The sequence below is a fragment of the Syngnathus scovelli genome, chromosome 7, assembly GCF_024217435.2.
Source record: "Syngnathus scovelli strain Florida chromosome 7, RoL_Ssco_1.2, whole genome shotgun sequence".
NCBI classification, from domain to species: domain Eukaryota; kingdom Metazoa; phylum Chordata; class Actinopteri; order Syngnathiformes; family Syngnathidae; genus Syngnathus; species Syngnathus scovelli.
Window position 1 is genome coordinate 5,790,051 of NC_090853.1, and position 23,398 is coordinate 5,813,448.

The following is a 23,398-nucleotide window of genomic DNA, read 5'->3' on the forward strand; positions in this document are numbered from 1 at the left end:
TTTTTTCTGTGAAATGTGAAGCCAATTTTCACCACAGCAAAACTTCATTTTTTGTACAATTTTCCAACTTGAATATTTTTTTAGATTGTTGCTTTGAAAATTTGAATTCACTCAAAATATTTATTTACAGTGTTTTTTTTTTGTATGCATGGCAACACAGTGACAAGTTGAACCTTCTTCCATCTAATAGGAATACGTCAAGGTTAAGAAAATAATGTTAAAAATGTCAAGTCTATTGTTTATGAAAGGTGCCAGCCATCTAAATCGAACTGCCTTAAAAGGTCAAAAAGGGGACGATGAGAAACGAGGGGTGAGGGCTGAGGGGGCGTGGCCTCTGTGCTTTTGGTCAATAAAATCTCCAGCGGCCTCTTCAGCTTTCCTCATCGTCACCACGCTTTTTCAAGCGTATTTTAGAGGCGAATGTCTTTAATTGTCATCTTGCATATATTTTTTTCTCCCACTTGCTAACTTAAACTCAAGTTAGCCCTTTTGATTGTTTCTGCTCACAGCATCAACACGCTTTCACTCTCTCACTGCTGTTTTTGTCTAAGCTGATTGAAAAGTTTCTTCACCTTTTCTTGACAGCGCTGTCAAGAAAAGCACGCGATTGTTTTGAAATGTGGCTCGGCTTGTAGTTTTTGTTGTTCGGATTCACATCTTGAATGGTTTTGAAAAGCAGCCTTTGACTGAAAGCAAATGCAAACTTGTTTGGTACATGTTTCTGTCCTGGAGTAGTTTTGTGATGGAAGTATTTTGATTCAGGGTGTTTTGACACACGGATGGAAAAAAATCTTTGCAAAACAGAAATTGTGACGCTTTTAACTGAGGGATGAATGTGTGTTGATTGCGAAAATGAAAGTTATTTAGGTTGTTTTGACATGACATAGGCAAATTAACCTGTTTAGCTCTTGGCATAAATGTGCTTTTAATGTGAATTTTATGCACATTTAACACAACGTTTGAATGCTTCAGTTGATCTTCTGACTGGCTCCTTTTTGAACATTTCTCAGTTGGCAGACGTGCACAGCACGGCAGATTCTTCCCGCTCGACGGCTTTCCGTCACAGATGGCGAATTCCTCATGGTCGCCACCGATGGTGTTGGAACTAGACGGCCTGAGCGGCTACAGTGTCAGCCAGCGGCGTGTTTACTTTGCACTGGCACTCATTTCATATGTGCTGACGCTGCTGGTGAACTTAACGCTGATGGCGACAGTGGCGGCGGAGAAGACGCTGCACCGGCCCATCTACGTACTGGTGTGCAACTTGTGTGCCAACGGCATGCTGGGAGCGTCTTGCTTCTACCCCAAACTGCTTCACGACCTGCTGGCTGAGGCGCACGTGGTGTCATATGTCGGCTGCCTGGTGCAGATCTTGGTGCTCTACTACTACGTCTTCTGTGAGTTTGCCAGTCTAACTCTGATGGCCTATGACCGCTATGTGGCCATCTGCTGCCCGCTGGTCTACCGTGCCATCATGACCTCGCAGAAGGTTCGTATGCAGTCCTTTTATTACATGGTGTCACTGCTCAAAGGCCTTTATGGAGCGATGCTTACATAGTTTTGTTTCTGAAGAAATGTCTGTTTTGCAATTTAAAAATGGAAAAATATCTACTCCAAAAATGCCTTCAATCTCTATGGAAAGTATTTTACTTTAATCTGACAACAACAAAAAACGGTGTGCTACCATTTAGTGGCCGGCAGTGGAATTACTTCCAAAATGGAGTTGTACAAATGTTGCATTGTTATGTTCCCTAAGGTTTGGCGGCTGCTGCTGCTGACATGGTTGTTGCCGCTGCTGGAGACGACGGCGGGCGTGATTCTGACGGCGCGCCTGCCGCTGTGTGGCCGGCGGATCCATCGACTCTTCTGTACCAACTGGGCGCTAGTCAAGCTGTCGTGCGTCGACAACACCGTCAACAACGTCTACGGTTTTTTGCTGATGTTCCTGCACGTGGCGCAGGCCGTCCTCATCGGCGTCTCGTACGGCCACCTAGTGCGTGCCTCGCTGCGTTCGCGCAGCAACCGCCGCCGCTTCGTGCAGACGTGCGTGCCGCATGTGCTTACCCTGACCGTCTTCACTGGCTCGCTTTGCTTTGACGTCCTGTTCGAGCGCTACGGCGGTGGCCAGTTAGCGGGCTGGCGCCACGGGCTGGCTGTGTTGTTCATGGTGGCTCCGCCCCTCCTCAATCCGCTCATCTACGGCATCAACCTGCAGCAGCTCCGGCATCGCGTCCTCGCAAACTTGATGCCGTGGCGCCGCGCTCCTTAGGCGTCAAACTCAAAGCCGGAGCCGCCACATCATTTTATGCATCTTGCAAAAGCAAATCATGTGTCATCTCTTCCATGATCCTTGCTAAAATCTAAATTGTCATCTGCAACAAATAACTTGCTGTGAGGTGCCGTGCTCTACTTCTGTGCGTGTTCTCCAGCCGCCAGCGGGCCCGACGCAAAGCGCCGGCGACGTGCGCCTCACGAGGTTCGCATCGGTTTCGCCTTCCAGATGGTGCCGGGGGTCACAATACACAAATACAGCAAACTTGCAAGAAATTGCTTTGCGGCCGTCACGAGGACGCAGGTGTGCTCCATGCTGACGTCGGCCAAAATAACGCAGACGTGACGTACCAGGTCAAACACAGTACAATACATACAGATTTGACTTATCTTGTGTATGAAACATGGTCTATTGCTGTGGCTGCCTTAAAGCAGTCATAAATATCTCAATATTCTATTCATTACACTCATTTCTTGTTAAATTGGACATGAATTATGCACCTTGACTAACAACATTTCATATATGAAAATTTATATTTAGTTTTATATGAGCAATCACAAATTGATTATTTTAAATTATCTTTTCCAGATTAACTGAACTCCTTTAACTTTCCAGTAGATGTCGCTCCCATGCAGCTCTTACTATAGTATTCATCTGTCCCGGTTCCCAATCGGTAATTGATATTTTGTCATTTATAATTAATTGTGCCCCACCTTCCACCCTAAGACAGCTGGGATAGGCTTCAGTGCGCCTAGTGGAAAAAAAAATATGCATTATTTTTATTATCCACTGATGACAACTATAAGTGAATGAGCTCAACTACTTCATAGCGTGAACTCAAACATAAAGGTCACAATATAGAAAAATTGTATCATATCAATACACCTTTCTTTAAATATAAATGTAGGTCCTCTAGTTGCTAATTTTATTCGGGTTTCAGTGTGCAGGACGCTGACCTGTCTCTCCACCATCCATCTACTATCGATACCTGAAGAGTAAGGCTTAGGGTCAGGGGTCACAAGTTCGCTGGATCAATGACTACAGATTGTGTAGCCAATGGGATGCACTTGCCACTTGAGGGAATACGAGACTTCAAAATGCATGTTCTAACCTAAGTTGCATTCTATTTGTTCACCACTAGATGCCACAAAATTATACACACTGTCCCTTGAGAAAAAACTTACTTAAATGTATTTCAAAGTGACAATGTAAACATATGAAAGCAAATTTGAATAAGAATAAAAGCGTTTTGTCTTTCAAATGATTTGTCTGTGCTGTTGCAGGTATAGTTATAATTCAACCACCGCCTCACCCATCCCCAAACCTTTTTGCGCCGTCCATGTAAAGTGACGTCAAGTGGAGAGGATCCACAGTGGGTGGTTTACCGCACAGTGGCGCAGTGGAGCGATGGAAACACGCCTGCCTTTCCCCCCTTTCTCTGTCCTTTCTGGAAAACATCAATGGGAAGTGTGGATTTGCATGTCCGGCCGCGTGTGCCAATGGGCGCACTGGAAAGGCAGTCTTAGCGGGTGGAGCCGGAGGGGGGCAGCCCAGTAAGTGCACAGTGAACAGGCGAAGCATCCGAGCTGCACTCCCAAACGCCACACAGATCAACACTGACTTGAAAGCATCGTTCTTTGACGCCCTATATCTCCGATTCATGCGTAAGCTTGTCTTGGTGTAACGCCGCGTGTTTTGTGTGTGCGTGAGTTGAGTGTGTAAGTGTGTAAGTCTGCTTGAGTTACGCCTAAACAGCGACACCATACATTGCCGTCAGGGAATCAAGAGCGACTGGAGAAGATCTTTGGAAATACTGCTGAATTCTCTTTGATTAATTTCTCGTGCTGGATTTACAGAGAAGATCCGATCATCCGTCGTTGTCGGTGAGTAGATTGAACGCAGCCCATTCCTGGTGCATCCCTCTTTACTTCCTCGGTTATTGGCTAGCAGGCTTGTATGTGTAACAATAGCACGATGCTCTTTGAGATTTTAGTGGAGTAGATGAGAGATTATAATTGGGTGATTAGCATCTTTCATTTTTTTCTATCGGGTATGCGAAATGAGTAAAACATGACCATGCATTGAATACCTCATAAGCCAACATGGAAAAAAAGTGGAACTTTTGCAAAGCAATGTGTGACAATTCTGTATATTTCTATAAAATCGTCTCTTTACTGCTGCTTCTGAATTTTACTAATGTGATGTTTCTAGACAATTTTCTTCACAACAGCCTGGTCACCAATAAATCAGAAGCCTTGCCTGACCTGTCTGCAGATCCTTTGAGTCTGTCAATTTTTTTTTTTCATGTCATGTCTTTGAAGAAAACATTGCTGCATCATACTTTGATGCCTACTATGATCTCAAAGATGATACAGATATTGAGAGAACTTACCCATGGAAGTGTAATGGGGCTTTCATTGAACACACATGCTTTTGTATAGACCCGAGAATATGTACATGAAGTTTCATTGTGTGTAGCACTCCATCTGTTCCATGACATGGCATTCCGCACAGAGTACTGCTGGGGGCGGGGTTCTGACCCATTGCCTCAGAGAGTGAGAAAGAATCACATGTTGTGCATTAAGAGAGTAGGTGTAGTATTCAGACCACCACAAGCTTTACACCACCTGTGAAGACAGCATCTGGATTTAACGTTAAAATGAGAGAATAGAATCTGGGCAAGATTTGGGATGTAGTTGAGTTAAGAAAGTGTGGCTACTTTTCAGATCAAGGTGTATATTGTTTTTATTCCATGCTACTGTTGTGAGCAGCAAGAGGTACAACAATTATCCGATTAATCGATTATCCTCGTGATCGATAATTTTCTGGATAATCGATTGATCCACTGTGAAGTTTTGTTAGTGTTGCTTGGGCATGGTTTAGATTTGAGGCTGGATCAAGACTTGTCTGGAATTGAGGTGAAAGTTTCAAGTTGTAAAACGTTCAGGCTTCTTAGGACAAATTGGGTGTGATGAAGCTAACTGCTGAAACACTGTCATGAATACAGCCAAGCTCTAATCCACCGCATGCATACATTCCACGCACGCACTTTCCACATCCGCTTAGACCATTTCCCGTCATACAGCTCTTTTTGCTACTTCATCTTGGCTGGCTTTTGTTGCACTCCCATTCAAAGGGGGCAAGGGTTGGCCCAGCTGACAGCACAATATGACTGGGATCAAAGGTCATCCAGCTGGCCAATCATAGGGCTGTCTGCGGTGGCCGGTAGCGGAATCGGGCGTGCCCCCCCCCCCCTTTGTGCCGGTCAGGGTGGGTCTGCTAAACAAGCAGCTCCACTTCCATACCCGGTCCCGCTACTACCGGTGTCCACGTCGCACTTCCTCCAAATCTGAATACTGTAGTACTTGCATGCTTGGAAATAAATGCTGGTAAAGATTACAAGAAAAGTTGCACTTTAACATTTTCTTTATGATTTCAGGTATTACATGAATGAAAGCATGCAATCAACAACTGTTGAATTGAACAGAGAATTGCATCTCTAGTGGCGGGATGAAACAGAGCAACCCAAATTTGGTAATGGGATGAGCGGTACTTGAAATTTTTTCGAGAGGAGATGAATGTTAGACATAGGCTCGCCAACAACCAGTATGAATATGGGTGAGCCTGATAATGCAATAATGGATGTTGAAGAACAGACAAGAGGCCATTTTAAATGAAAAGCGTAAAATGTAGAGCACTTTGTTTGAAAAAATTAAATAAATAAAATAGTGCAGTATGTGACAGTTAAATATGGGACATATACAACTACTATTAAAACAAACATTCATGAAAAGGATTAACGTCCTTAAATATTTATTAATTAAATCATTATGCCACTCAATGCATTTGAACAAGATTATTTTTGTATATAATTAGCATAAATTGACATTTTGTCTAACAGTACTACTATATAGTGTGTTAACACTGCCAGTTATGTCTACTAGAAATTTAACAGAAAAATAAATAAACAACAGCTTGTGTTGCTACCCATGTGGACCAATTTGTGGCGTGCTATTCTTGTAAAAAAAAAAAAAAAAAACACACGCAAAAGTGATGTCACAGCTAATCTTTGAGTGGGTCTCGGTTTAGAAAACATTGACTCTGTTTACAGATGCTATGACTCATTGTTGCTATGGTGAAGAGCTCTGACAGCCGAGCTGCTGATGAGGAGCAACTGACTCCACATGACTCTTCTCCCTCCGCTCGCTCTCTCGCACGTTGTCTCCATCAGTCGATCTGCCTCTCCTGTCAGCGCCTCTTTTTTATCCTCTCCTAGTTCTTGTCTTTCTATCACAGACGGCGCCATTTCTTTCTCACTGCTTTCGCTGCTTTTTGAGAGCTGTCAAAATCAATCGATTCATTGACTAATCGATTATCAAATGAATCAACTACTATTTTATTGAACGAGTAGAAAAGGTGTCCAAATCTGCTTTCAACCTCTCAACAGTAAATTTTCTCAGTATTTCTGCAGTACGTTCTTTCTTTCTTTCTTTCTTTCTTTCTTTCTTTCTTTCTTTCTTTCTTTCTTTCTTTCTTTCTTTCTTTCTTTCTTTCTTTCTTTCTTTCTTTCTTTCTTTCTTTCTTTCTTTCTTTCTTTCTTTCTTATTTATCGATTAATTAATTCATTATTTAATTAATTCCTATACTGAGTCTAATGTCTGTTCAAACTGTGCGGTGATTTGCAGTAATATTAAATATGCTTTTTAGGAATAAACTTGTTTTTGATAGACACTTGTACCTACTACACTACTGTATCTTCAAGTTGGTGGTATTTTTGAAATCTTAGTATTTTTATAGGTTGTCAGTGGTGCAAAAAGTTTGAGAACCACTGAGGCTAACTCTCTTTGTCTTTTCTCCTCTGTCCTTGTCTTGCTCTTTTTTTTTTCTTCCCTTTCCTCTCAAGTCATCGGTTTCTTCAACTGTCTCTCTTTTGGCCCCTTCTCTTCTGTCTGCCTTTTTTTTCTCTCAGTGAAGGGAAGTAGCATTCACTGCCTGCAGGCTCCCAGTGGAACAAACCTCCTCTTTGTTTGTCTCCACTGGAAGATGAGTAGTCTGTCCAACTCGCAATCCCTACAGAGGGATTCGGAGTTTGTCACTGCTGAGGTAGCCACTCAGAAAGGTTATAAATTAGCCAGCCACTCAAACCATCTGGTCCGTAGGTTTTTGCATGGGCAGCCAAATTGACAGATACCATTGGGAATTTAGGCAAATACCTGATTAAACACTTTTTGATTGGCCAGCCAGGAGTTGGGCTAGACCCATTAGTTGCCTTCAATTCTAATTTATCTTCCTACTAAGACATTTTGGACAATTGTTAGTATCTAGCTAATGGGAGCTGTTTGGAAAAAAGCTCTTTCTCAATAATACCCAAATGCACGCGCACACGCATACTTGATTAATACCATAAGTGATTAATTTACTGGAAGAGATAAAATAACTATGAACAGACTGCACAATATTAGCGTTTTGCCACTCCCATCACTATAAAATCATGTTGTCCTTTTTTAGATGAGTTCTCAGCACCACCCTCTCACAACCAGGACGTTTCCGAAACCTCCATTAACATTGATTTTCGATGACGTTTCAAGGCTGCACGTGCTTCACATCAATCTTCTCAACCTGATCATTCTGCTATCATTTTCCCAGTTTTGACTGAGCTGTGCTGAAATGACCCAACTTCCCACAATCTGGAATCTCAAGTGATCTTGCTTGTTTTAAATGTTAATTTTCACTGCTATGTGTCCCAGAAAGGAGAGCTGCCAAAACAGTCTGACTCCCTTAAAGCAATACAGTGTAGTGGAGATGGCAGTGATACACAGGAAGTAGATTGTGTGATGTCATTAGCACACGACGACCTGATTAGTTCTGCCTGTCTCCCTTCATCTTTCTTGCTCATGTCATTCTCAGTGGGTGAGGAGCATGCCTCCTTCTGGTCGCACCTTGTCTCCTAACAGTGGGAGGGTCAAGTTAGGTGTGGTGATGGTTCCTATAGTCACCAGATGGCCTCTGACTTGCTGCATGAGGAAGATTCTTGAATTTCTATGTGTTTATATTTTTTCTCTATGCACCACATAGGGGACTTGTTCTAAGAATCCCCCCCCCTCTCTTTTGTCTCAGCTGCACACTCAGCAGCTTTGAAGATTTTCCCCTTACATTCACATACAACACATTTCCATGTCGTCTTTCCTCCTATTATATTTACATCCAGACTTCCGACTCCCATAATCCATAATTCAGACACAATCTTACGATGCCCCGAGAGGAAAGACAGTAGCTACGGTATGCTCGCTTACTAATTCCCTATCTAGCTGTATTTTTTTAAATAGGGAAAATGGTGCAATAAAAATGCATAGCTGTTTTGTGGCACATGACATTTGACCTTATGTAGTTTGAGGGACCCATCTTCTATAATGTAAGATCACATTTTGTTTTGTGTATGTAGGTCTAGTGTTACGCCATGCAATCTGTCCCTATCCAATATTCACACTGCTAACTAACCCTTGAGGGCAAAGACATGGACGCAAGAAGAATTTTCAGATTAAAAAGAGGTCACACTTCCTTGCTCTTGCTGAAAGCTTGCAAAAGGCGCATTTATCAATTCATTATTTTTGTTGCGGTTCTGAGAGTTGGCTCTTAAGTGAATGCTTAGAACACTTTACCTGAAACATAACCTTTAAGCCCACTGATGGATTGTGTGTGTGTGTGATGCTCGTAGTGAAAATAAATACAGTGAAAGTGAAGACGTAATTTTCCCTTGGGTATTAGCTCCAGTAATGTGTCTCTTTCTCTGTTCTGCTGAATATAAATTAACTTTACTCTGTTTTGGATTAGTCATAGGATTTAAACCGTGCAAATCTATTGAGGGAGCATAGTTCCATGCTCGGCGCATCAGAGAAGTTCGTTTAAGAAATCTCTCTCCAGGGAAGTTGTTTGAGACACGATGCAAGATTAGATTTTTTTTTTTTTTTATGCATTATTGCTCAATGGTGGGCCACACTATTGACAGATGGTTGAGTGTGTCGTGTGTTTGCCTACATTTGGTTAAAGAATTGGGGGATGGGAGTTTTGGGGGGTAAAAAGGGGGACAAGATGTGTGCGTAGAGGTCAGCGGAGGCACAGCTGGTGAAACCCCCTCTCTAACCAGCTGCTGCCTCAAAAGAGTCTGTCAGCAGCCTGCTTGGCTGCCCGCCTTTACATGTCTTCTCTTGTCCACTCCCCTCACTTACCCTGCAGACTCAACCCAGCTGTTCCAAAATATCTGCTACTGTTAGGTCAAGGTGTCCATAACAGAAAAAGAGAAAAAATTACATCCTTGGCTCAGAGGTGAGAGATGTTCAGGAGGTGCTGCTTGTGCCTGTTTGACTAGTGACAGGTTTGGCATTGGGCTTACTTTGCTTGCACTGGAGATAATTTAATGGAGGAACCTTGCATGACCTTGAAATATGTTAGCTAAATGTCATACCATTAATTATGATTAGGAGGTAGAAATTAGAAAAAAATTGCCATTGACTCCATGTAATTTCAAGGAAGATTGTTAGATTGGGTGGAATGATGATGCACAGGTTAGCAGGTCTGTCTCACAGTGCAGGGGTTCCGCGTTCGATTCCGGACTGTGTGGAGTTTGCATGTTCTCCCCATGCTTGTGTGGTTTTCCTCCATGACGAATAAAGATGAACCTTAAAAATGTTGGTGGTCCACCAATGCAATTTTGATCATGATCATTCAAATGACTTGGCTTGATGGTTGCAGTCCAAAAGTTAAAAAACTCAGGGCCACCTTACTTGATCACCCCCAATGGTCAGCACCCTCCCTCTCTCTTCCAGTACTATTGTTCCATCGATGACAAGGCCCACGTGCCCCCCCTATTCAGCCTCCTGGTGGGGGGTAGTCGGGCTCTTTGTCTGGCGGCCATTGTCCCAGACACGCGCTCCCATTTGACGGACACACGTGCTGATAAAAGAGAAAGGGGGTGGAAGAGGAGTAGGAGGAAGGCCCACCGCTGGCCATTCTTCTCCACGGTGGTGGCGGTGAAAAGACGAGACGCGCTGACCATCTGTGGTGCGTGTCTGTAATCTCTGGTGACTACCCGCACGCACACACGCGCACTCGTTTCATGTGCAAAAGAATCCCTCGCTTTTGTCTCGCCACACTTTACTAAGGAAACAATGCTGAGGAGGGAGTTTCTCTTTGCTTGTGACGTCTTTTGTGCTTGCAGGAGTCACCAAGATGTATGATGATGTGAGTACAGACCTACTTGTCACATTGCTCCTCTTTCGTCTCGATCAAAAGGAGCTATGTTGTGTGTCAGTGTTTTCTAGCAACACGGTAGGACACTGCTCCCTCTTGTGCCATTTTTGTTTTCCTCTCTCGTAATACATGAGCCAGTCTGCTTGAGGGTCTTTACATCAGTTAGGGTTTATTGTTTGTCATCACAACACTCATTTTGTTCTCATAAATTCTCGGAACTGGAAGCTCGGAAGTCGAATATTAGCTGCACGCTTTTTATTAGAAAGAGTTGAAACTCGTGCTCTAGTAAGAAATTGCTTCTTCGGAGCATTGCATTTCAGTTTAGTTCTCCACCATATAGTCGGAATGGTAAACCACTGCAGAGCGTGTGGGCAGGTCGGTGATGTATCATTTACAGAAATAGCCAAACATTGCCGTGTGATGCAATGTAACCCACCGATGAAGTCAACAAAAAAAAAAAAAAAAAAGTAGGAAGTCAAAAGTGCATGAAGGTCAACACTTTTTTTTTAGAACAATAAGCCTGTCACCCATCCAGGAGACTGCAGTATTTATTTTCCCCACTTTTAAAAAATATACATCTTTATGTGCTCCCAAAGGGCGGCTCGGTGGCGCACTGGGTAGCACGTCCGCCTCACAGTTAGGAGGGTGCGGGTTCGATTCCACCTCCGGCCCTCCCTGTGTGGAGTTTGCATGTTCTCCCCGGGCCCGCGTGGGTTTTCTCCGGGCACTCCGGTTTCCTCCCACATTCCAAAAACATGCTTGGTAGGCCGATTGAAGACTCCAAATTGTCCCTAGGTGTGAGTGCGAGTGCGAGTGCGAGTGCGGTTGGTTGTCTGTCTCTGTGTGCCCTGCGATTGGCTGGCAACCAGTTCAGGGTGTCCCCCGCCTACTGCCCGATGACTGCTGGGATAGGCTCCAGCACGCCCGCGACCCCCGTGGGGACTAAGCGGTTCAGAAAATGGATGGATGGATGTGCTCCCAATTTGAAAAAAAAAAAAAAATCACAAAGTATATGTAAAACCTCTGCGTTGTAGGACGGAAGAGCGTTCAACAGAAACACTGAAGCCTCTTCATGTCACGGTAGCGTTTGTCTTGAGAATTCAACATAATCCAACTTCATCCAACTACAACTGCCTGTTTTAGTGCACCAATTTTGTTTGCCATTCGTTCTGCATGACCAGACTCTGCTTTTAGTGTTTGTCAATGGGACAGGACCACCCCGTGAAGGTCACCGTCTCTAATCTGCGCGGCAACCGTGACCCCCTGCTCAATCAAAGTAAAAACATTTAATATAACAGTCCAAAAAAAAAAATTACCATATTTTCATTGTAGTTGTTTGATTGCTTTAAGCAACGTATTTATTGTGGTGGGAGATAGAAAAAGACAAGACCGCTTTCCTGTGGGCTAAGCGTGCTGCATTTCTGAACAGATTAGAGGGCAAATAGACAGATGGTAGCTGCTCCCGAGACAAATGGACTGACAGACAAATGGATATATCTATTTAACAGATGCATATCAATTGAGTCAATCTTCCATCACGTGTAACGTGTAGAGGTTGGTCTTTCCACTTCCCAAAAAACGTAATCAGCGATGCTATATGAACTGGCTGTTCTTCATAACGCCACGCTGTGTCCTTGCTAAACGTTTCCTATCAGTGTCATCATCATGTACGTTGTGTATAGAAAAGCACTTTTAGACCAAGGACGGACAGAGGTAATGAGGCAGATGTTAAAAGCTCTAAAAGCATATTGATTTTTGACTTACGGCCTTGCATATAATTGCTTTACATGCATATATGTACATAATGCATGAATGTGTTGTTTGGTGATCAACAATATTAAATTTGGCAAGATACACACAGATACTGTAGAAATGTGCCCTGTGATCATTTAAATTTCAAAAAGTTTATTTTTTATTTTTTAAATCAAGTCTAATATACAATACTGCTCAAACCACATCAACTGATAGCTTTTCATCCATGCATGACTGTGTGTCATTCTCCTTCCTTCCAATAGGGGCGCTCCTAAACAAGGCAACAGAATGCTCCTCCATCAGCCACCCTCCTCACTCCATTAGACAATTACTTATTTCACACAAATCTAATTGTTACTTGGAGAGCAGGAAGAGGCTCACTTGTCTCCTATTCCGCCGTCTCTCTTCCAGAGTCTCCCATGTGACCATATGTCGCCAGTAGTTCATTCCACCATATGACAACAAATTTAAGATATCCTCTATTGATGTCCACCAAAATACCCCTGGTTGCCATGGGATGTGGTTGCCATGCAGCAGTAAGGCTGATCATTCCAATGTTTAGCGTTGCGTGAAGGAGCTGGGATGCCATGTCGATTAGCACCAAAAGCTTCTGAGTTTAGACCAGCTGCCGCTACCTTTAGACCTCACATGCTCCCCCCCCTCCCCAACTCTTTATTAATGGAAAGCTATTGACTATGTAATCCAGTAGACAAACATGCAAAGTAGGCAATTGTGTGCTTGTGTCCAGAAGCCACTTGAGGGCACACTCACACACTCCTCCATCATACCACAATTGTGATGAGGCATCATCCTTTTGTTTCTAAAACTTGTTCTGTGTGGAGAACAGAAATGATCTCATTTTTAACACACATTCCTCAGTATTATGGTTTGTTTGAAAGGCTTGTCTTCTGCTACAGCTTTGTCTCCCCCTCAATGTTTATTTTTAGATCTGTCTCATTGTCACCCTCCTTTCCCGAGTGTCTGTACATCCGATTCCTGGAGGAGTGCAGCAGAAAGGAATAGGGAGGAAAAAGTCAATAATGAAAAGGCATTTTAGAGTTATTTTGTTAAAATGGAAGGATTTTTTGGTCTGTTTAGGAGGCGATGCTGTTATCCAGCTGTTACCCTCAAGTGCCCCCCCCCCCCCCCCCCCAACACAACCATCACATCTCACCCTCTCCCCTAGTGCACTCTTGACCATTCCACCAAGAGCAGATGGAGTGCAAAAAACTGTGTCATGACTCGCTTAGCCACCACCACCACCACTCCCCTCCTTTTTTTTTTTATGCAGTATTTCCCCACTCCCAGGATTTGGGCCAGCCATTGATTTATCATTTATTTATAGCTCAGCTGTGAGCAAGCACGCTTGTGCAGTATTTGTTTGTTTCTGTGCATCTGTACAACAGACGCTCACGTGGACGGACGCTGATTACTGGGAATTGCACGCATCTGTACGCTCCTTTTCCAAGTTAATCTCTTAAGAAGAGGTGTGGTTCCCTTTGGCTCTGCGCTCGCTCCCATCCCAGCTCCTCAGTGTGAGCGGCGATATCATCACACACTCTCTACTCCGCTCATCTTTTTCTTGCGCCGCTCTTGCTGCCCCGTCTCAAAACGTCAGCTCGTCACATCTGTGATCTTCTCCCGTCTACGATGAGTTCTTGCGGTGAGATGGGTGATGTCATCGAATCCAGGTGAGTCAAACCGATGTTTTGGGCAAGAACTCCATGGCGTCATCGTTTTTGTTGCCTTGCATTTTTTGATTAGATTTTCAACTGTTTTGACTCCAAAGTGGGTCACCAATGCGTAAGTAATCACGATGACATTTCATTTCTCTGAGCGCTATAGAGGTCAAAAGCAGACGTTATATTTTTCCTGTTGTGTTATTGGCAACAGTCGCTTTTCAAACCCTGCCAAAGTGATAATAGATCTCGTCTAGTCTGTGTCCACGGGGTTCATAGTAGATAATAGCCTTAGCCGATGCCCATATGGAAGAGATTAAACATGCTATATACGTGTAAACACACAACATATTGTTTCTGTGTTATATGCACATATATTTATGTTTCGGAGCACGATTTTGCCCTTATGCGCGTTTGGCATGCATATCTTTTCCACAGCAGAAGGTATGTTTTCAATCATGTCTTATAGACTGGAGGATTTGCTTAATTCCCGAGAGTTTCGAGAGAGGAACAGCTCGAATGTGTTTTGTGAAACGCGGCGAGAACAAGGCGCAGAGTGAGAAAAATGAGTGAAATGAGGACAAATGAAGAAAAGCGAGCTGCAGACTCAACAGGACGCAGATGAGAGGAGAGGAGGAGTGTGAAAGTTGGGTTTGAAAAGGAAAAAAAAAGTGAGGATGAAGAGAGTGGAGAGACCGTGTATAGATCTGGACAAGTAGGCACTAAAACTAGGCCAATGAGATGCTTGTGGAAAAAGAGCCATGTTTGATGACTTTTTCAACATAACGTTCAAAAACATTGTGGAAATGTGGAAACATTTCCATCAGTGCAGATGTTTTCCCCAAAAATGCACAAGTTCCAAAATTATGAGGTAACATCTGACGTATTTTGGGTGGACAGGAAATTCTCTTTGTGTGTGCTAAGGCTGAATATTTTTCACATCCAGTACACAAGGGTTTCCTTTTTCAGTTCAAGACTCTCGGACATGGGCGTAACTGTGTGCCTCAGAACGACAAGACACCAAATTTGCATTTTCTATCAAATCTAATGCAAAAGATGTAAAAATAAAAGACAGGCATTTTTATTATGAATTAAGTAATTATAATTACTATAAATACTGTCAGTTTAAGCAAAGATTAAGCCGATGCTGAGTTGTTTTAATATCCACAAATGAGCCATAACAACTCTCCCATCTCAGACGGTACAATAAACACTTCTGATTAAGAGAACGAGTCATGCTTTCTGTGAGTTTATTACCATTTGTAATCAATTAAACAGAACCAGATTACACCAGTCCGTTTTATGAGTCAGTGGAGTCGACGTCATAATTATTTCAGTAGTCATACTGTCTGTGGCGTTTTTATTTAGAGGTGCGCAGCAAGGTTTTAGGAATACAAAATGGCCGCCTTTAATAAACAAGCTAGCATACGGGCCTGTGAGAATAAATAAATTAAATAAATAAAATAAATCCTAAATTTATCCTAAATTTCTTTGATATCAGAGACTTGTTAGATATTATGGGATGTCCTGTGGGCTACAAAGTAGGAGAACAGGATGACAACACGATATCGACCCCGCTGCTCCCCTTCATGGCTGACTGCACAAAGTCTTTGGATTAGCTTCCCTGCCACACCCATTTCCGTCACTTTTACAGTACGACATGTAATTTATATGATAATGTGTCAGTTGACTAAAGAACACTGTTTCAAACTGAAATTAATCAACGGCCAGAACACACTCACACATGCACACACACTCCGAGGCGCAACTCGTGTGGGTGGGAAATGAAACAATGGCGGGAGGGGCAGTGTCAAAGTGAAGTGTTAATCCCGGAGACAGTACGAGACTGAAAACCTCCCGTGGAAGTAATAGCAGTTTTATTTATAGAAAAGATCAAATGCTGTTGAGTTTTAAGAGCATCTCCATCTATGGTTGGCTGGTGTTGAACTTGATTTATCTAAAATTATTCTATTTGGATCTTCACTTCATTAGTAGCAATGGCAACATTTTCTCCTGTTTTCATACAGACATAAGTAGCAACAGCCGTGCTGTTTTTTTTTTTCTTTTCTAGGTTTTTGTCTTGACAACTTGTTTAACTGTGTGTATGGATGAAACCAGAACTCTACTCAATTGGGTTTTTTATTCAAGAATAACTGTACAGCTCATTTAATTCCCTCTTTGTATTGTTTTTATTGAGTGCTGTGCTTTTTTTTGGTCTTCTTTATTAGCATTCATATAATTATTAGCATTCAAAAAAATATGAGCAAGAACTGGTGGTATGTAATTCAGATTTTTTTAGGGTTGGGCGTTATTCTGCATGCTTGGTTGTTATTGTAGTGACACTCCCTCCACATTCCCCACAATGTATTGCCGCTTTAGTTACTAAGAGAAGATTGAAAGCCTATTATGCAAGATGAGCACCTGCTAATGGACTTATGTGAGCTTTCTTTAATGCCTTCAATCGCCAGCAACTCCTGCGAAACATGATATTGAAGGTGGTGAGAAAGGACATTATGCTCGTGGATGTGTACGAACGGATGGAGAATGACAGAGACAGCAGTCGCTAGTAGCGGCTGCCAGGCTGATGGCTCGGCGCATGGCTCTGCTTCAGCTGTCAATTTACATCAGTCAGCAGCACACACACACACACACACACACACACATCCTTGTTAACCTCCCTCTGCAGGACCCAACTTAATTTACCGAGTTCTGGGGTCCACCCTTTCTAGTGGTCCAAGAACTATGAAAAAAATCAGGCAAGTCCCAAAAAAAATCTTGTTACTAAAAATCACTTTCAATAAACACAATTTGAAACTTTTTTTTTCATGTCAGTTTTTCAGTCATATCTGGGGCCTGTTTCTAACATTCCGGCTTTGCGGGGTCCACCTTTACACACATGAGATTTTTAGTCAGTTATGGGGATCGCTTTTAATATTTCAACCTTAAGAGGTCTACCTATACACACATTATTTTTTTAGCCAGTTATGGAGCTTGCTGTTAAGATTTAAGACTTGTTAGGTCTGCCTTTATAAAGAGGATCTATCAAGTTCAACCCCAACCCTAATCTAACCCAAACATGCATTTGTGTGGACTTAATCATTTGAGAAAACCTAAAAATTTTGTTAGTGTTATTAATACTTTCATCTGGCTAAATATACTAGATATACATTGAAATGTGCATTCTAAAATACATTCTGAAGTCTTTATTCAGATTCTGGTCCATTTTCCTTGGTCACAGTCTTAATATTCTTCAATTTGTTCAGTCATATTGGTACATTTTAAAATATTTAAATTCTGCATTTTAGCTAACTATAAAGTACACAGGATTTACAAGTAATAATTGTCTTGAGTCAAAATTTTAAATGGACACATTACAAATGTAGCCAATGAATAAAGGAACTTATTTAATCTAACATTTACGAACAGGAGAAGTGGAGCATAAAAAAAATCACAAACAAATAGTGAACAAATGGTGAAACAGGACCAGCCATGTGTTTCTATCTCTGTTAAGGGAAGCTGTTTCACTCATATTTTCTCCTCATGGTGGTTATTCTCTTTTTGACAAAGTACTTAACAGCTCGGTGCTTGTGGTTCTGCAGCAATGCATCTCTCGCAGTCAAGCTTACCAGGAACCTGATTTGTCAATATATACTTCCTTGAATGTTTATTTACTGCAGCACATTCCTCTGGGGTCCAGCTTCTTTTCACAACTTTTCCGTTACCTAAGGGCATAGGAAGAGCACTTTTTAGTTTACAACTTAATTAGAACAAAATTGCATAAAGAATACATTCACTTTATGTACAATTATCCGACAATATAATTCAAATGAGATATTTTATAACGTCAACTATCTTTGTCAACAGTGATGAGCCTACAATAGACATAAGTAAATCAGTTAATATCTGAGATATTAATCCGGTCATTTAAGTTGCTAGGTGGTCTTCAGTGTCAGCTGTTTTGATATTAACAAAATTAAAAATAGATGCACAAAAGGGTAACATTAGAATGCCCCCAGTTTTGGTGGTGGGGGAAAGAGGTCTCTCATTTTCTTGACTACTTTTAAGCAGTTTTGCATTTGACCAGAATGTCACTGCTGGTAGATGAAGCAATTCCTGGACCCTACAGAGGTTGCACAGGCAGTCAAACTCCACCATGGCAGCACATTGGGATGCACCATTTCTCTGACAAAACCATTAAGAACAGATACAAGTTGTTGCAAAATCAGGGAAAATAAAAAATAAAAATCAGAGAAAAACTTTTTTCAGACAGTGTTTTACATGTATGGGGAATTTGCTTTGATAACGTGCTACACATGGACAAACAAAGATGATAAAAGTAAATTTGGAAATATATAGTGTGTAAAAAATTAAATGCAAGCTGTATAAGAATGGTATCTGCCTTGGTGTGACAATGTGTGAATTTGCATATTCACTAATAGGTTAATCTAGAGCAATTTTTCTTTCTCTCTTTTGAGGTAAATGTGTCATGTATACATTACCCCTATTTAAAAATAGATGTAAACAAACATCTCACATATAATCAAGGTTAGCAATGACCTGTAACTCACATGAGAAAGGATGGGTCAATTTTCATTTTATGACAAAATTCAAAAGTTTAGACCTTACATGTCTAAGAAAAAAAGTCAAGTGGTGTTTAATATATCTTGCTTGGGTCATCTAAATCTTAGTAAGCAGCATATGTGAGGATAATTAGATACTGATACAGTAGTAACAATTGGGCAATTTAAAAGTAACTGTGATAAAGTTATATATTGAAAAGGATTACTCTAAACTCACCTCCCTTTTTGGCAGACTTTTCATTACTTGGGCCACGAGATGCGGAGGTACAAGAGGTCACTTCTATCACTTCTGGGATCAGCCCATCTGAAATGATGATTTTTAAGTACAGAAAAAAAACACAGTATAGCAATATTCTAAAACAAAAATTAACTGCACCTGTATAAGAATGCTTGGTCAAATTTAATATACTCTTGTTTTGAGCAGATTGATTTGCAGAGGTACAGAGCAGTCCTTTTGGGAATCATTGTCAGTATCATCACTGTCTGAGTAGTCCACTTTGAGAAACTCCTTTGATAATTGATAGCTCTATGGAGGGAATTAAAAGAAATGTGTTGTTAGTTTCTGCAAGCTACTCTTATATGCTGTATTAATATAAAGACTAGAATTTCTTTGCTCAAAATAATTAAAATTTCTGTCCAATATCTTAACTGGTAGACGACCGGTGCTGTACACATCCTCTGAAATATGCCAAAACCTTATATCACAGGAAATTTTACATATAAAACATGGAAAAGGCTCCAAAATTTACAACAAAGAAGCCACAAGAAACCATATTTCAGAAATCTGTTATGTGTGTGTGAATGATTGGCTTGGTTGGAATAACCATGACAACCTTAGATCCATACGGAGGGCCCCACAAGTAGCCATCAGAAATCTGTTGTGTGTGTGAATGATTGGCTTGGTTGGACACCCATGGGCGGATGTTTCAACAATCCATCTATAGGTGTGTGTGCCACTGGTTCGTTTGGGCTCTATGAGGAGAACCACTAAAACCGTGTGATCCAATGGTTGGCTGAATGCTGTTTAAGGTACCTTCTGACTAAAGAACAGCTTTCCAACTAAAAGCTGTAAACTAAGAGAACAAGAAAAGGTCTACAAAGTTTATTTCTTACAACAAAGTCGCACTGAATGTTACCTGTTGGCTGGCATCTTGTTTGATGTTATCATCAGGGTCAGAGTCCTGCCAAGTTCTGGCTGGTTCAGGCAGCGCACCATCAACAGGAGCCTGAGAGCCTGTCACCTGGAATTAAAACCACAAATAACTTACCAACATCATACAGACACCACAAATGACAGACTCAAGACCTGTATAGTTAAATCATGTGAAGTTAGTCCCCGAAACCAAACAAGCTTTTCTAACTAAAGTGTTCCAGTCAGTTCTGGATGTCTAATCAGGTCCTATAACAGCATCTTTATGGATGTAGTGGAGCATCCTTCAGCATGACACTTTAGCCGTTTAGCTGTTGAGGATGTGTGGAACTATAGCTGTAATATAATCAGCCTCCATAATGCCCATAACCAAAATATGATCTAAAAACATGAGACAACCTTCGATCCATACGGAGGGCCCCACAAGTAGCCATCAGAAATCTGTTATTATGTGAGTGTGAATGATTGGCTTGGTTGGAATAACCAAGACAACTTTAGATCCATACGGAGGGCCCCACAAGTAGCCATCAGAAATCTGTTATGTGTGTGTGAATGATTGGCTTGGTTGGACACCCATGGGCGCATGTTTCAACAATCCATCTATAGGTGCGTGTGCCACTGGTTCGTTTGGGCTCTATGAGGAGAACCACTAAAACCGTGTGATCCAATGGTTGGCTGAATGCTGTTTAAGGTACCTTCTGACTAAAGAACAGCTTTCCAACTAAAAGCTGTAAATTAAGAGAACAAGAAAAGGTCTACAAAGTTTATTTCTTACAACAAAGTCTAACTGAATGTTACCTGTTGGCTGGCATCTTGTTTGATGTTATCATCAGGGTCAGAGTCCTGCCAAGTTCTGGCTGGTTCAGGCAGCGCACCGTCAACAGGAGCCTGAGAGCCTGTCACCTGGAATTAAAACCACAAATAACTTACCAACATCATACAGACACCACAAATGACAGACTCAAGACCTGTATAGTTAAATCATGTGAAGTTAGTCCCCAAAACCAAACAAGCTTTTCTAACTAAAGTGTTCCAGTCAGTTCTGGATGTCTAATCAGGTCCTATAACAGCATCTTTATGGATGTAGTGGAGCATCCTTGAGCATGACACTTTAGCCGTTTAACTGTTGAGGATGTGTGGAACTATAGCTGTAATATAATCAGCCTCCATAATGTCCATAACCAAAATATGATCTAAAAACATGAGACAACCTTCGATCCATACGGAGGGCCCCACAAGTAGCTATCAGAAATCTGTTATTATGTGTGTGTGAATGATTGGCTTGGTTGGAATAACCAAGACAACTTTAGATCCATACGGAGGGCCCCACAAGTAGCCATCAGAAATCTGTTATTATGTGTGTGTGAATGATTGGCTTGGTTGGAATAACCAAGACAACTTTCGATCCATACGGAGGGCCCCACAAGTAGCCATCAGAAATCTTTTATGTGTGTGTGAATGATTGGCTTGGTTGGACACCCATGGGCGCATGTTTCAAATATCCATCTATAGGTGTGTGTGCCACTGGTTCGTTTGGGCTCTATGAGGAGAACCACTAAAACCGTGTGATCCAATGGTTGGCTGAATGCTGTTTAAGGTACCTTCTGACTAAAGAACAGCTTTCCAACTAAAAGCTGTAAACTAAGAGAACAAGAAAAGGTCTACAAAGTTTATTTCTTACAACAAAGTCTAACTGAATGTTACCTGTTGGCTGGCATCTTGTTTGATGTTATCATCAGGGTCAGAGTCCTGCCAAGTTCTGGCTGGTTCAGGCAGCGCACCATCAACGGGAGCCTGAGAGCCTGTCACCTGGAATTAAAACCACAAATAACTTACCAACATCATACAGACACCACAAATGACAGACTCAAGACCTGTATAGTTAAATCATGTGAAGTTAGTCCCCAAAACCAAACAAGCTATTCTAACTAAAGTGTTCCAGTCAGTTCTGGATGTCTAATCAGGTCCTATAACAGCATCTTTATGGATGTAGTGGAGCATCCTTGAGCATGACACTTTAGCCGTTTAACTGTTGAGGAGGTGTGGAACTATAGCTGTAATATAATCAGCCTCCATAATGTCCTTAACCAAAATATGATCTAAAAACATGAGACAACCTTCGATCAATACGGAGGGCCCCACAAGTAGCTGTCAGAAATCTGTTATTATGTGTGTGTGTGAATGATTGGCTTGGTTGGAATAACCAAGACAACTTTAGATCCATACGGAGGGCCCCACAAGTAGCCATGAGAAATCTGTTATTATGTGTGTGTGAATGATTGGCTTGGTTGGAATAACCAAGACAACTTTCGATCCATACGGAGGGCCCCACAAGTAGCCATCAGAAATCTGTTATGTGTGTGTGAATGATTGGCTTGGTTGGACACCCATGGGCGCATGTTTCAAATATCCATGTATAGGTGTGTGTGCCACTGGTTCGTTTGGGCTCTATGAGGAGAACCACTAAAACCGTGTGATCCAATGGTTGGCTGAATGCTGTTTAAGGTACCTTCTGACTAAAGAACAGCTTTCCAACTAAAAACTGTAAACTAAGAGAACAAGAAAAGGTCTACAAAGTTCATTTCTTACAACAAAGTCTAACTGAATGTTACCTGTTGGCTGGCATCTTGTTTGATGTTATCATCAGGGTCAGAGTCCTGCCAAGTTCTGGCTGGTTCAGGCAGAGCACCGTCAACAGGAGCCTGAGAGCCTGTCACCTGGAATTAAAACCACAAATAACTTACCAACATCATACAGACACCACAAATGACAGAGTCAAGACCTGTATAGTTAAATCATGTGAAGTTAGTCCCCAAAACCAAACAAGCTTTTCTAACTAAAGTGTTCCAGTCAGACCTGATGTCTAATCAGGTCCTGTAACAGCATCTTTATGGATGTAGTGGAGCATCCTTCAGCATGACACTTTAGCCGTTTAGCTGTTGAGGATGTGTGGAACTATAGCTGTAATATAATCAGCCTCCATAATGTCCATAACCAAAATATGATCTAAAAACATGAGGCAACCTTTGATCCATACGGAGGGCCCCACAAGTAGCCAACAGAAATCTGTTATTGTGTGTGTGTGAATGATTGGCTTGGTTGGAATAACCAAGACAACTTTAGATCCATACGGAGGGCCCCACAAGTAGCCATCAGAAATCTGTTATGTGTGTGTGAATGATTGGCTTGGTTGGACACCCATGGGCGCATGTTTCAACAATCCTTCTATAGGTGTGTGTGCCACTGGTTCGTTTGGGCTCTATGTGGAGAACCACTAAAACCGTGTGATCCAATGGTTGGCTGAATGCTGTTTAAGGTACCTTCTGACTAAAGAACAGCTTTCCAACTAAAAGCTGTAAACTAAGAGAACAAGAAAAGGTCTACAAAGTTTATTTCTTACAACAAAGTCTAACTGAATGTTACCTGTTGGCTGGCATCTTGTTTGATGTTATCATCAGGGTCAGAGTCCTGCCAAGTTCTGGCTGGTTCAGGCAGCGCACCGTCAACAGGAGCCTGAGAGCCTGTCACCTGGAATTAAAACCACAAATAACTTACCAACATCATACAGACACCACAAATGACAGACTCAAGACCTGTATAGTTAAATCATTTGAAGTTAGTCCCCAAAACCAAACAAGCTTTTCTAACTAAAGTGTTCCAGTCAGTTCTGGATGTCTAATCAGGTCCTATAACAGCATCTTTATGGATGTAGTGGAGC

At 41.8% G+C, this 23,398-nt stretch overlaps 2 protein-coding genes and 1 long non-coding RNA gene across 5 annotated transcripts in view; 2 read left to right on the forward strand and 1 right to left on the reverse strand.

Moving 5' to 3' along the window:
- The first annotated feature begins 139 nt into the window (after positions 1-139).
- Positions 140-2,277, forward strand: LOC125971886 (olfactory receptor 52J3-like). The gene is made up of 2 exons (XM_049725014.2): positions 140-1,489; positions 1,757-2,277. The coding sequence occupies exons 1-2, from the start codon at positions 1,067-1,069 to the stop codon at positions 2,267-2,269; spliced, it is 936 nt and encodes a 311-aa protein (XP_049580971.1). The 5' UTR covers positions 140-1,066; the 3' UTR covers positions 2,270-2,277.
- A 138-nt stretch (positions 2,278-2,415) lies between these two features.
- numbl (NUMB like endocytic adaptor protein) overlaps positions 2,416-23,398 on the forward strand; it is a 39,161-nt gene continuing 18,178 nt past the window's right edge. The window contains exons 1-4 of one of the 3 annotated variants that reach the window (XM_049724951.2): positions 2,416-2,575; positions 2,861-2,945; positions 3,556-3,936; positions 4,050-4,155. In XM_049724951.2, the coding sequence (XP_049580908.1) occupies positions 3,933-3,936; positions 4,050-4,155 (110 nt within the window). In that variant the 5' untranslated portion in view covers positions 2,416-2,575; positions 2,861-2,945; positions 3,556-3,932. Of the gene's footprint in view, positions 2,576-2,860; positions 2,946-3,555; positions 3,937-4,049; positions 4,156-13,403; positions 13,963-23,398 lie in introns of those variants that run through there. The other 2 variants (XM_049724953.2, XM_049724952.2) reach the window with 2 other exon arrangements.
- On the reverse strand, positions 17,139-22,400 carry LOC125971882 (uncharacterized). Its single transcript, XR_011087121.1, has 6 exons — positions 22,293-22,400; positions 21,385-21,489; positions 20,479-20,583; positions 19,667-19,771; positions 18,748-19,056; positions 17,139-17,672 (listed from the first exon to the last, which is right to left on the reverse strand). It is a non-coding gene; the product is annotated as an uncharacterized lncRNA (long non-coding RNA).

Excerpts from the sequence above, each read along its gene's own strand:
- LOC125971886 (XM_049725014.2), top strand. The coding sequence starts at position 1,067 with ATGGCGAATTCCTCATGGTCGCCACCGATGGTGTTGGAACTAGACGGC. Across the intron at positions 1,490-1,756 it reads CCATCATGACCTCGCAGAAG|GTTTGGCGGCTGCTGCTGCT; the intron begins GTTCGTATGCAG and ends ATGTTCCCTAAG.